Below are 13,416 nucleotides of genomic sequence, written 5' to 3'. Positions count from 1 at the left end.
CGATGCCAGACCCTGTCAGCCCCTCAGGGACGTGTGAAACGCGGAAAGCCGGACAGGAGGGGACACCTCAACATCATGCCCCCCAAGCCCCTACCCTTGCTGAGGGTCTGCTTTCCGTACCCTCGCAGGCGCTCCTGAAGACTGGCACCACACGACAGGCGTCCCTTTCATTTCAGCGCCATTCTGTTCTGAGCACAGCCCCAGGCACAGCCGTGGTGGATGCAAGTTCTTCCTGCCCAGGGAGGGAGGGAACCTACCTGGGGGGGCCACCGCAGCCGCCACCGAGAACGACCTCACATAGCGAGGAATTGCTTCAGAAATTGAGAGAAAACATTGTCTGATTTGTGCTGACGTCAGTTACATTTGCATCATCATCATCAAAAAAAAAAAAACCCAAAAAACCCCAATCTTTTTAGAGCCCTTTGTTCCCTGATTTTATTCTCCTTGAACTGAACACGGGAAATTCCACCCCCGAGTTAAAAATCCCTAATTAGTTTTTCTGGGCTGTCCTCCTTCTTTTAAAGAAGCTGCTCCATATATCTAGTTATACTTCCTAAAACATACCTTATCAGTGTGACATGTCCTTCCAGTTTCTAAGAGATGAAATAATATTTAGAAGAGGTGAGAATCCTGATGCCATCACTTATTACCATAGCAGCATATTCCTGAGTGACAATTGGTTTATAGTGTATGGTAATTCTAAAGTCTCCCCGTCAAAGGGAGATAAAATTAGAAATTGAATTGTAAAAGACAGTTGTCTTTATCTACTTCCTCTCACTGTCCTCAAGGCTACTCTTCCCCTCTTTTTCCTTTTTGTCCCTAATGCTCTCCTATGCTCCACCAGCATCTTCCAAAGAAGTGCCCTTACATTAACTCCTAGCTACTACTATTGAGGATAGAAGGAAGAGGAGAAAGAGGAGAAAGAAAAAAAAAAAAAGTCCAGTTTACGTCCCTTCAAATTGTTCCCTTTAATTTTTAAATACAAATGAACCCCTGGAATTTAAGGACAGAGACTTTCAAAGGTATTACTCTTTTGGGGTCAATTACTGTTGAAAATAACACTTTCCTAATCAGATACCTGTAAGGTATCCATATGTTATACTCTCGATGCTTAGAAATGGGATTTTAAATTCCTAATTATCTGCTGACTTATAATTTGTCACTAAAATATCATTGAAATACAATTATTGTTCTCTCTGAAAATAAGATTACAGAGTTGCCAAGGGAGTTGGCCAAATGTGGACCCTTGAAGAACGTGAGCCCCTTTGAAGAGTTTTGGAAGCTGATTCAGGAAGAAGCTTGTGGAACAGAAATCCAACAAAAGCTCCAGAATATAAAATTTAAAAGTTTGTATTTTTCCTATTTGTTTCTTCTGGATTTTGATAAGTGTTTTCACTTTTTAACTGAGTCCTGGGAAGTAGTGATATAATCTGCCTTCCAGTTAGTTTAACGTTACAGGTGGGGTGTTTTTACGAGATTTTCGAAGTGTCTTTTTGAAACTATGTGGATTTCAATATAATTTTTTAAATAAATAGGCGCTGTAAAATCGTGCTTATATGGTTGATATTTCCTTTAGTGAACTAACGTCCATGACAGCAATAATCAAGATCCAAATCTCAGGGTGAGAAAAAACTGCACACTTTTTCCCTCAGTACCTGGGCTGCCTCTCTCACCAGAGTGAAGAAATTCATTTCAATAAATGTTGGGCATTTCCTCCTTGCTAAGTACTGTGCACAAAGACATGCGATAAATAGCTGAGGGATGAAAATCTAGTGTTCCCAAAAACTGTTCGAGGTTTGAGAACATGAGATTTTAAAGTAGGGCTGCAAGAAATTTTGTAAGTTAAATTTACTTTGTCGAGTCCTATAACACCGCTCATATCCCACGGTGGGTTTCATCCCAATGGTATCATGGACGCTCATGGAAGCGTAGCTGTTAAGCATGTAGGAGACGCCAGTGGTGGGAATGTGAATGAAACTCTAACCAACACCACTGGGTGGCTTGCGATGCTTTCAGATGAATGCGTTGGATCGAGTAGCCCATGGAAGAGCTTCACAGGGTTGGGAGACGGATCCCACCTTCTCTGAGGTCTGTAGCGCTTCAGGGTGAGCGAAGCGCCCTCAGATTCTCGCATAAGTACTTATTAGATGTTCCCCATGCCAGGTACGGGTGTAGGCCATGCCGGACAGTGAACATGACCGGCTGATAGTCACAGCTTTTCCTTTGGGCAAAATGCTAAGGCAAAGTATGTTTAGGTGAGCATCATCTTTTATTAGCTACACATTCATGTTAATATCTTGCATGAATATTCTAGACTCTCTTCCCCAACCTATGTTCTGGGTTTTATAGACAATGTCATCTTTCACATTACCCCAAATATTGTTATGTGCTGTTTCCATAAAAATGTCTAAAGACGTTTTGCTCAAACTTGCAGATTTCTTCCAAAATTTGGGCACTTAATCCATTAACACAAAAAGTTGACTTCCAGAGAAGATTTAAACATTCTTAGTAAATTAACTTTTTGTTTTTTAGAACAGAAAAATTCAAGGGCAAATTGTGGTGAGGTGTGTCGGAGCAAAAGGGCCTGTCGCTTTTTCATGTGCACGCAGAGCTCCCAAAGGGCGAAGGGCGGGGTGGTGTGGGAAGCCTGCTGAGAAAGCTCCTCCACCTGGGAATTCAGGGCGAGGGGCCAGTGCTCTCCAGTGAAAGGAAGCAAGGAGGGACAAAGGAGGGACAGTTTGGATCTGGTCATTGCGGAATGAATGGCTTACGGCTGTTCACTCTGACGTGCCCATTTATATATGTAAACGGGACTTAAATCCTGGGAACACACAGACTGTGGATCTTTTTGGGTGGACACAGAAACTGGGACATCTGAATGAAGGTTTAAATTAGAGATAGAAGGCACAAAAAACCCCCCAAACAATGGTTCTCACTCTTGAGAGCACATAGGTGTGCAGGTGACATAGGGAGGTTCTGTGATGGGCTCGGAAGAGTATCTGTTGTCAAAACATTTCTTTCCACCATTAGCAAGTGTTCTATGTTTTCTAATAGATCAGTGTGAGGAGACGCCCCAACCACTGGAAATCTCCATCATCCATCTGGTCATCATGGAGCTGTTGCAATCATGAGACCAGACCTCCGTATGTGATGCCAAGGAGTCTGAGCACCCAAGTTAGCAGCCTGTTCATAAACATCCACAAAAGAAAAATAGTAACATTTTCTAGAAAACACAGGACCTTGTTCCAAATACAAATGCTGTTTACTATAATTTTGGAATATTTAAATGCTACACATAAAATGTGCTTTTTGTCTCTACCAAAATAAGTTTAGTTTTTCTTGGAATTTTAAGAATTGAAACATATTGATATAATTTTTGATTTTTATACAGTGATAAATAAAAGATCTACCAGCATTCATGTATGTAAATAATATTATTAAATATTGAAATCCCAGAATAAATTTTGAAAGAAAGGGCTGTGAATTTCCAGTTTTGTGGCAAAAGAATGCATTTATTGTTCAAATATTAAAGTTGATCTTAAATATTAAGCAAAGTATCTCAATGTGAATTCATATTCCTTTCTATTTATAGGGTAGTGAAAATGTATAATATCAGATGCTACACTGTGTTACTACGTGAGCAGATGCGTCCTTGATAACTTTAAAACATTTCTTTCCAGTGTCTACTCCTAGACCCTGGGCTGCTCCTAAGACAAGAAAAACCAGGCGGATGGTCAACGCCAGTCAGAGGGAAGAGGTGAGATTTCTCATACTGATGAAAAATGTGTTTTCTAACACTCTATTTTAATTCCACTAGGGAATATTTTTTGTGTGTCAACTATGTTCCATGATTTTTAGTTACTTAGAATTAAAATATTCATTTTAGCAAAATGGTGAGTGTAATAAACATTTTTAAATTCTTATTTTATGCAAAGTAATGCTTTGCATCATCCAAATAGTTTTTATTTGGGTGATCTAAAAGAGGACAGTCATGGTCCCTGCTTCTGAGAGTGTATCTGGGGAGATAAAACCTACTAAAAAATGGCACAGGGAGAGTAGCAAAATTACCAAGTAGAAATACAGGTTTGGAGAGGAAGAAAATAACTTAGGCTTGTTCCTTATTATATAAAATCAGGGTGAAAATGAACCAAGGAGTTTCTCTATACACAGCAGGTTTAGTACGGTCTGAAAGGGTTTGCTCTTCCAGAAAGGAGAGTGCTTGTCCCGGTGTGTGTCTGGTTTCCTGAGCTGGTTTTAACTGGTGTGGCTCTTGAAGTTGCTCCCTGGTCGCAGGGGTCGGGGATTCGGGGATGCTTTTCTTCTGACAGGTGCTGTGCTTCCATTGTTCTTCCTTCGCTATTCTGTGCATCTCCATTCCTTCTCAGAGTGGTGTTTTGCCTGTTATTCCAAAGCTAGATGGCACGATTTGGAAATTAAAGACTGAAGGATCTAGGATAGAATGTAGAGTATTATGAAGTGCATTTTTGTACCTGCACTTTGCTGGTTAGATTTCAAACCTAAAAGAAATTTTTTGCCTTGGTTCATAGTGTTGGATTTTTTTTTTTTTTTTTTTTTTTGCATATTTGCACCTGGTGGCAGCAGTGAAGGGAAGGCTCTGTCTTGGAGTAAGAAAATCTGGGTCCATCTCCTTATTTTTTTCCTTTTAAAGTGGTCTGAGCAGGTCGTCAGGCCCCCTGAGTTCATCTAGAAATGGTGATGATAATGCCTATTTTGTGAGCGGAACCTGATGTGAAAGTGCCTGGCATAATTCCTTTTAAAGATAAAAATGAAGAATGTATGCTGTGTAAAGCATGTTTTATTTTATTGTGAATGGTTTTATCATTTTTTTTTTCTGAACCACCTGGTAGGTTGTGTCTTGAACTTTTCCTTCACCAGCAAATCGTTGGGGCACAGATGATAGCCCCAGCCATCGGGCAGGTGTTTGGGGTTTGTTCTGTTCGCCCGGTGGGGCCTGGGCCAGCATACGGTTTACTGTGCCCTCTTAGATGAGCTGAGGAGGGCTGGCCCTTCACACCCGGGTGCAAGAGCACATCACTCTCAGTCTGCTAGACAGGGCAGCATTTTTGGGGCCCCTTTGTCAGATGGTTGGAGATGGCTGAAAGTTTAATTTGCAGCAAATGTTTGTCTTATGTATGGCATTCGCTGCAGGAAAGACAACATGGTCTCATGACTCCAGACTCTGAAGTTCCATTTAACACCTTTCAATCAAGATAAGTCTTACACATTAAACTAGGAAAGGTGGTTTTCTCTAATAATGTTAGAAATGTGGAGCTTTTGAAAAAAAAAATCACTATCTGCCTGAAAGTAAGACTTCATTGTCTCTGGAGAAGTTGAAGAAATTACAACTGTCTTTGATGTAAATGATTTCTGGTCACCCCCTCTATTCAGAGAAGCACTGAAAACACTTTCTTTGTCCCCACATCCATGCATGTGTATAGAAGCGGTTCTGCTGCAGTGGGGGAGATTTGGTAGACAACTTACAGGATTTCATGCACGTTTCAAGGCAAGAATGAAAATATTGTCCCCTTTTCAAAAGAAAGCTGGACTGCATAGTAAAGCTCTAGAAACTTCCGCACAGGAAGGACTCAAACAGGTTTACTGAGCCCAAAGACACGTGTAAGGGGAGCGTAAGGGTCCTCAGACACTTGGGGTTCTCATGTGGGTTTCATATTATTTCATATTCCAAAAAGCATATTTCAGATGTATTTCATATTTTTCCTAAGTAGCTTCAGAGACCAGACTAAGACCAAAGGGAAGGAATTACAAAGAAGTAAATTTCAGTTCAATATGAGATGGAATTTTTTTAATGACTAAAGGTGTACCCTTGCTCCAGGCTAACTTTGGGTAGCTTGGAAGTGTGTAAGCCTAAACTGGACACCACCATCCACCTTTCCCCCGTTCTACCTCCCTCCCCGTACCCTACACCAGGGATTTTGGTTTTGAAAGAGAGGTTCACCTAGGCAGATGCTAACGTTTCTCCTGATTCAAAGTGTATAATCATCTAGATACAGAGAAAAAACAACTAGAAAAATAACACACGGTGGGAAAAACAAACGTACTATATAGAAAACTCCTATTCAGAAGACTGAGTATAGATGCTAGTTAATAAACCCAAAGCCACACTACACATGCAAGGCTTATTAATGTGTAATGATTACAGTTTTCCATTTTACAGCTTTTTAGGAGATGTTAACATTACTTTATATGTGAAAAATAATCACCACTAAATTTAAGTAAGACTTATTTTGCAGGCATCAATCTGCAATATCACAGTGCCATGGGAAAAGGCTCCAGAGAATAGACTAAAAATTAAAAATGTCCTACATAAAATATTATAATAAGGAAAAAAGAGTTTTAAGCTCATATTTTTTTAAAGGTTTATTTATTTGAGAGAGAGAGAGAGCAAGTATGAGTGGGAGGAGGGGCAGGGGGAAAGGGAGAGAGAGAATCTCTCTGAGCACAGAGCATGATGTGGGTCTTGATCTCATGACCCTGAGATCATGACCTGAGCTGAAACCAAGACTCAGACGCTCAACTGACTGAGCCACCCAGGTGCCCTGGGTTTTTAGCTCATATTAAAGCAATAAGATGTAGCTAGGCAAATAACAAAAATAATAACACTACGTATTTAATATGATATTTCAAGCATCGTACCTGGATTATACTAATTAATCTTCATACAAACCCTGTGAGATGGTGTACTATTTTTTAGTAAATCCATTTTGCAGATGAGGAAATGGAAACTTAAGACAATTGACAACTCACTCACACAGGGTACCCAGTTAGCATGACATGAACCCAGAATCCAAATCCAGCCTGTCTCCAAAGCCTGTTAACCTAGCCATACCTATCTAGGGTAGAGCACAAAGTTATCAGAGAACATGCAACAAATGTACAGAGAAGCCTTTCCTTGTGACCAGTGAACATTAGTCCACCAATTTCATTAGTAATGTTTATTAGTAAAGTGATATAAATCACAAGAAAAGACAACTACAGGGCGCCTGGGTGGCTCAGTTGGCTGAGCGACTGCCTTCGGCTCAGGTCATGGTCCCGGGGTCCTGGGATCGAGTCCCGCATCGGGCTCCCTGCTCCGCGGGGAGCCTGCTTCTCCCTCTCCCACTCCCCCTGCTTGTGTTCCCTCTCTCACTGTGTCTCTCTCTGTCAAATAAATAAATAAAATCTTTAAAATAAAAAAAAAAAAGAAAAGACAACTACAGACCAATATCTCTCTTGAACATAAATGCAAAAATTCTCAACAAAACAGTAGCAAATCAAACCCCCCAAACATAAAAATAATTATATACTATAATCCGTTGGGCTCTATCCCAGGTATGTAAGGCTGGTTCAACGTTTGAAAATCAATTGATGTAATTCAGTACATAAACAGACTGAAAAAGAAAAATCACACGATCATATCAGTAGATGCAGAAAAAAACATTTGACAAAATCCAACACTCATTCATGATAAAAAAAAAAAAAAACCCTCTCAGTAAACTAGAAATAGAAGGGAATTTCCTCAAAATGATAAATATCTGCAAAAACATACGTTAAGATCACACTTAATGGTGAGAAATTCAAGGCTTTCTCACTAAGATCAAGTACAAGGCAAGTGTCCCTTCCTATCATTACTTTTCAACATTGTACTGGAAGTCCCTATTTTTGCAATTAGATAAGAAAAGGAAATAAAAAGTATACAGATTGACAAGAAAGACTTAAAACTATCTTTGCTCACAGACGACATGATTATCTATGTAGAAAATTGAAAGAATGGACAAAAAACTCCTGGAACTAATCAGTAATTATAGTGTAATTGTAGGATACAGGGCGAATACACAAAAGTAAGTTGTTTTACCATAGGCTAGCAATGAACAAGTGAAATTTGATATTAAAAACACAATACCTTTACATTAGCATCCCTGCACCCCTCCCCCCCCAAAAAAAAGAAATAAAGAAATACTTAGGTATTAGAGTTAGGTATAACTCTAACAAAATATGGACAAGTTCTATATGAGGAAAACTACCAAGTTCTGACAAACAAAAACAAAAGAACTAAATAAATGGAGAAAGATTTCATGTTCATGGATAGGAAGACTCAGTGGTGTCAAGATATTAGTTCTTCCCATTGATCTATAGATTCGGTGCAATCTAATCAAAATCCCAGCAAATATTTTTTCAATATTAACAAACTGTTTCTAAAGTTTATATAGAAAGCAGAAGACCCAGAATAGTCAATACAATATTGAAGGAGAAGAACAAACTTGGGAGACTGACACTACCCTACATCAATACTTACTATAAAGCTACAGTAATGAAGACAGTGAGGTAGTGGAGAAAGAACAGATAAATCGATCAGTGGAACAGAGTAGAGAGCCCAGAAATAGACCGGCAGAAATTAGTCAACTGGAGCAAAAGCAATACAATAGAGCAAAGATAGTCTTTGCAACAAGTGGTGCTGGAACAATAGGAGATTTGCATGCAAAAAATGAATCTAGACACAGACCTTACATCCTTCATAAAAGTTAACTCAGATGCATTATGTACTTAAATCTAAATGCAAAACTGTAAAACTCCTAGAAGAAAACAGAGGAGTAAACCTATATGCTCTGGCATGGTGATGACATTTTAGGTACAATACCAAAGGCATTGTCCACTAAAGAACTAATTGAAAGCTGGTCTTTATTAAAATTAAAAACTTCTATTCTATGGGGCACCAAGGTGGGTCAGTCAGTTAAGCATCCGACTCTTGATTTTGGCTCAGGTCATGATCTCAGGATCATGAGATGGAGCCCTGCACTGGGCTCCGTGATGCACATGGAGCCTCCTTGAGATTCTCTCTCCGTCTCTCCCTCTGTCCTTCCCCACTTGTGTTCTCTCTCTCTTAAAACAAATAAACAAAACAAAACAAAAAAGGCTTCTACTCTAAAAGACAATGCCAAGAGAATTTAGAAGACAATCCACAAGATGGAAAGAATGTATTTGTGAAAGACACATCTGATAAAGGACTATAATCTCAAATATACAAAGAACTCATAAGACTCAACAATAAGAAAACAACCCAATTTAAAAATGGACCAAAGACTGTAAGAGATCCCTCACCAGAGAGAAGATATATAGATAGCAAATAAACTATGAAAAGATGGTCTGGAACATATGGCATTAGGGAAATGCAAATTCAAACAATGAGATACCACTACACACTGATTAGAGTGGCCAAAATCTGAATGCTGACAGCACTAAATGCTGACAAGGACTTGGAGCAAGAAGTCTCATTCACTGCTGGTAGGAAAGCAAAATGGTGCAGCCACTGTGCAAGACAATTTGGCAGTTTCTTACAAAACTACACATGCTCTTGTCATACGATCCAGCAATCACGCTTCTCATTATTTACCCAAAGGAGTTTAAGACTTATGTCCACAAAAGCCTGCACACAGATGTTTATAGCAGCTTCATTCATAATTGCCTAAACTTGGAAACAACCAAGATGTCCTTTAGTAGGTGAATGGATAAATAAACTGTGGTCCATTCAGGCAATGGAAATGCTAGAAAGAAATGCGCTATCAAGCCATGAAAGACACAGAGGAACCTTAGATGCATATTATTAAGTGAAAGAAGTCAGTCGGTAAAGGCTACGTGTTATATGATTCCAACTATATGACATTCTGGAAAAGGCAAAACTATAGAGACAGTGAAAAGATCAGTAGTTGATGGGGATGGGGGTACAGGGGCAAATAGGCAGAGGACAGAGGAGTTTTAGGGCCGTGAAACTATTCTGTTTGATATTATATTGTTGACTGTATGTTATTACACATTTGTCTAACCCATCGAATGTGCACCATCAAGGGTGCCAAGGCAAGCTATGGATTTTGTGTCAATGTAGGCTCGTCCTCCGTAACAAATGTACCTCTTTGGTGAGCGTTGTTGATTATGAGGGAGGCTCTGGGAAATCTCTGTACCTTCCTCTCAATTTTGTTGTGAACCTAAAACTGCTCTAAAAACAAAGTCTTCATTAAATACAAAACAAGACTGTAAGCCATAGAACACAACATTTATATGTATGCTGAGAATAAAATGACGTCTTTCTAAACTGTCCAATTAAAAAAGTGTTATAATATGACTCTGAAGTCTGCAAAGTCCCTTCCTAATCATTGCTTTTTGCTAGATGTAAGTATTTTCACCAGAAACCTTTCTGCAGGAGGACCCTTCAGGTGAATTTGGAGCTCGGTGGGGGCAGCTCGCACCTAGCTGTGAGAAAGCCTCTTGGCCTTTTATCTGGCCCTTGGGTCTCTGTTGGCCATGGAGCTCCTGTTTGGTTTGCCTGCATTAGGGCAAACATATCTTTGACTCAACATTGTTACTCAATAGCTGGCCAAGGAGGAATTGTTCACAGAAAGGCGAGAAAAAAATAAAACTGAAATGAGGCAAGACCGTTTTTAACAGGAGAAGGAAAAGTGCCACTTGAAATGACATCCAAAATGAATTTAAGGTGATTGCTCTAACAATTTGTCAACAGAGAAGACAAATAAGTGTAGACAAGCCATGCTTTAGGGGAGAGACGATGGAGAAAGTTAAAGTGGGAGAAAAGGATGGAACATATCTGTGGAAACCAGTGTGTCCAGATTTACAGTTTTTTCCTATCTAGTTTCATGTTTTCTTTCTAAAACCATGTGGCACGGGGTTGTGGTTTTTATCGGCAATGTGATCCAAGAGGGCGTGTGACTATGGTCGCGGGTGTGGGGGCTGTGTGAAATGTAACCACTCGGCCTTAATTATTTGAACTTCAAAAATCCTGGAAAGAATGTCCTCGAAATATTGAAGCCAGGTCACGTGGTTTGGGGGCAGCTCAGGCTCATGTGGCCATAGGTCCCATCTGAGATGCCACGAGTCACCTCGCAGAAACTCAGTGGCGCTTTCAGCAGAGTAGGCTTGGGATTTGATTGGCCACAAAATATAAATGTCCAGCTGCGGTGGGAGCTGCCCCCTTCAAAGTCAAAGGTTGGGCTGCTGGTTGAACTATGTTGGGAGTTCACTTGCCATTGATCGCCAAATACTATATTTTATTATCACCGCTTGATTTTTCTTTATTACCGAATGGTTATGATCACAGACCTTGCCTCTTGGAGATGGGGCAGCTTGGCTTTCCGCTGCTTGGGAGCCACTCTGGAGGTCTAGGACAAGCTTGTCCATAGTGTTGCTGTAAATCAGCCTCTCTGTCAGCTCCTTGGCCTCTTAACACTGCACCCGGGACCAGAGCGCCGTGCTCGCTCGACGAGGGGATGATATAATGCACGGACGTGGGAGTATTAGCAAATCTGGGCATTCTTACATGTGTTGGGACAGATCCGCCCCATTATCAGACACCACACACCCAGTCCCTTACAAGACACTGAGTCAGTGAGAGTGGCCCTGACCAGCCCAGCACCCACTGGGAGCTTCTTAGAAATGCAAATTCCCCGTGAAACTCTGGGGTGGGGCCCAGCAGTCTGTTTTTAACAAGCCCCCGGGGTTCTGATGCGGCTGGAGTGTGAGGAAAAGGGCCCTCGGCAGTAGCCCCTGCTTGGGGTTTTGCTGTCCCGATTTAATTGTTCCGCTCTTGGGTCTTGTAAGGAGGGACTGCCTGACCGTAAGTAATGACCCCAGAGCTTGTGTCTGAAGGTGATTCTTCTCTGTTTTGAGCCGGGACCGGAGGGTGGGGTTAGGGATGGGGGCCCTGCCTGTGCCTTGCTGCAGCTCACCTGCACCCTAACGAGCTGTCAGGTGGCCTGGGCTCTGAGCCCTTTCTTCCCTGGCGGGCGTGGATTTGCCCTGGCCAGGCACCTGGTGACCAGTGGCACATATTTGTGAGAAATTCATTTGCGATTAAGCTGTTTTACTCTGTGCTAAGGCTAACCATGACTTTGTTAGCCCCGAATCTAAGCCCCAGGGCTCCAGGGGCGAACCTGCTAAGGTGCATCTCCTACTGGCCCAGCTCGGGGAAGACAGGGGAGGAGACTTATCTTTGCGGTGTGAACAAGCGTTTGTGTGAATCAGCTGTTTAGCACTTCCTAGAATTCAGGGCCCAGGCCCACGGAACACAGGGCAGGGACCGAAACTGGCTCCCGGAGGAGTTGCAGAGTGCTTCAACATGGGATGAATGGCACGCAACCTGCATGCTCAGTAGGTCTTCTACTTAGTCTTCTTCGATCCCGTGTTAGCAAGAACAGCTGGGATGTGCAGAGTATCTGTGCTACGGGGGGATTCCAGCGAACTTTCAGAGCACGTGGTTGGCTTCGTAGTTGCGCCCAGACCTTTGTTGTGCTGTCCAGGTAACTGCGACCCGTGGACGCATCTCCACACCCTCTGCCGCGTGAGATTTAGAACTGGTGCTCGTCAGGCTCCAGATACACGTCACTGGTGCAGGTGAGGGGGGAATTAGGCAGAGAGGAAGGAAGGGGAGGGGAGGAGAGCAAAACACAGGAAACGAGGAGCCTCTGTGTCCTCTTGTTGAGCTGGTTAGAGAGAGATTTCCTAAAACGGAGATCGGGGAGGCCCAGGGCCATCTAAGAGAATTTACAAACTGCTGGTCTTCAAAGGGCCAGATTTGAACCTCTGTTTTCCGACTCTGAATAAAGACCGTCTTCAAAGCACCATGTTTGTGGGCATAGAGTAGGTGCCAGGTAAAAGATTCCCTGACTGAGTGAAGGACTCCTAGGGAAAACCAAAGGAATCATGGACCTAATTTCCCAGTGAGGCAGGCGGAGCACCAGCTGGGTCCCCTGGAAATGAGCACCGTGGTTCTGGGCCCAGAGCTGTCGGGAGCAACCAGGAAGGGGTCTGGAGCAGCGGTGATGACCCGCTGGAGGAGTCTGTCCTCTGCCCACCTTTGTAGACATCAGTAACCTGGCTGCCCGAGTGGGCAAAGGCCCTTCTCCCTGGGGGAGTGTCCAGGGAGACGTGAACTGGGGTTGGTGGCTGTTCACGGTTGGAGTCCCCGTGACGCTGCCCTCATAATTCTCCCGTTCAGGGTTGGGTCCCCTTTGTGAGCCAATAAATAGAGCCTGCTTCTTGGGAATGAGAAGGGCCGGATCTGTTGTTCAGCTCTCCGAAAGAAACCACCATCAGCGTTCGCCTCCAAGAACTGCTTGATGACTCTGGAACAATCTTTGGTACTGAGCTTTCCTTGCGGCTGCCTCATGGTCTCCGCACCTGTATGTGAGGTTGTACAGAACTCCTAATTCCCTGTGCGTCCGAAGGGGACAGGTGACTCCTGACAGCTCTCTTCACTCCCAGCACTGGCACACTTCTGAGTGTGGGAAGCTCCGTTCAGGCAGTCTCGGGGACACCTGCCTTGTCCGCTCAGATTGTGCGCCTGCTGATGGGGACCTGCCTTGTCCGCTCAGATTGTGCGCCTGCTGATGG

General features: G+C 42.5%; 1 protein-coding gene across 2 annotated transcripts in view; it reads left to right on the top strand.

Moving 5' to 3' along the window:
* Positions 1-1,003: 1,003 nt before the first annotated feature.
* LOC118001903 overlaps positions 1,004-13,416 on the top strand; it is a 50,088-nt gene continuing 37,675 nt past the window's right edge. Inside the window, exons 1-3 of one of the 2 annotated variants that reach the window (XM_034992089.1) lie at positions 1,004-1,346; positions 3,055-3,174; positions 3,681-3,757. In XM_034992089.1, coding sequence (XP_034847980.1) covers position 3,174; positions 3,681-3,757 — 78 coding nt within the window. In that variant the 5' untranslated portion in view covers positions 1,004-1,346; positions 3,055-3,173. The remainder of the gene's footprint in view (positions 1,347-3,054; positions 3,175-3,680; positions 3,758-13,416) is intronic. The other variant, XM_034992088.1, reaches the window with a different exon arrangement.

This window comes from Mirounga leonina, unplaced genomic scaffold (genome assembly GCF_011800145.1).
Source record: "Mirounga leonina isolate KUSES-001 unplaced genomic scaffold, KU_Mleo_1.0 Mir_55, whole genome shotgun sequence".
In the NCBI taxonomy this organism is placed as follows: Eukaryota; Metazoa; Chordata; class Mammalia; order Carnivora; family Phocidae; genus Mirounga; species Mirounga leonina.
The sequence above is the reverse complement of the archived record's forward strand: the minus strand, read 5'-3'. Positions and strand labels throughout refer to the sequence as shown.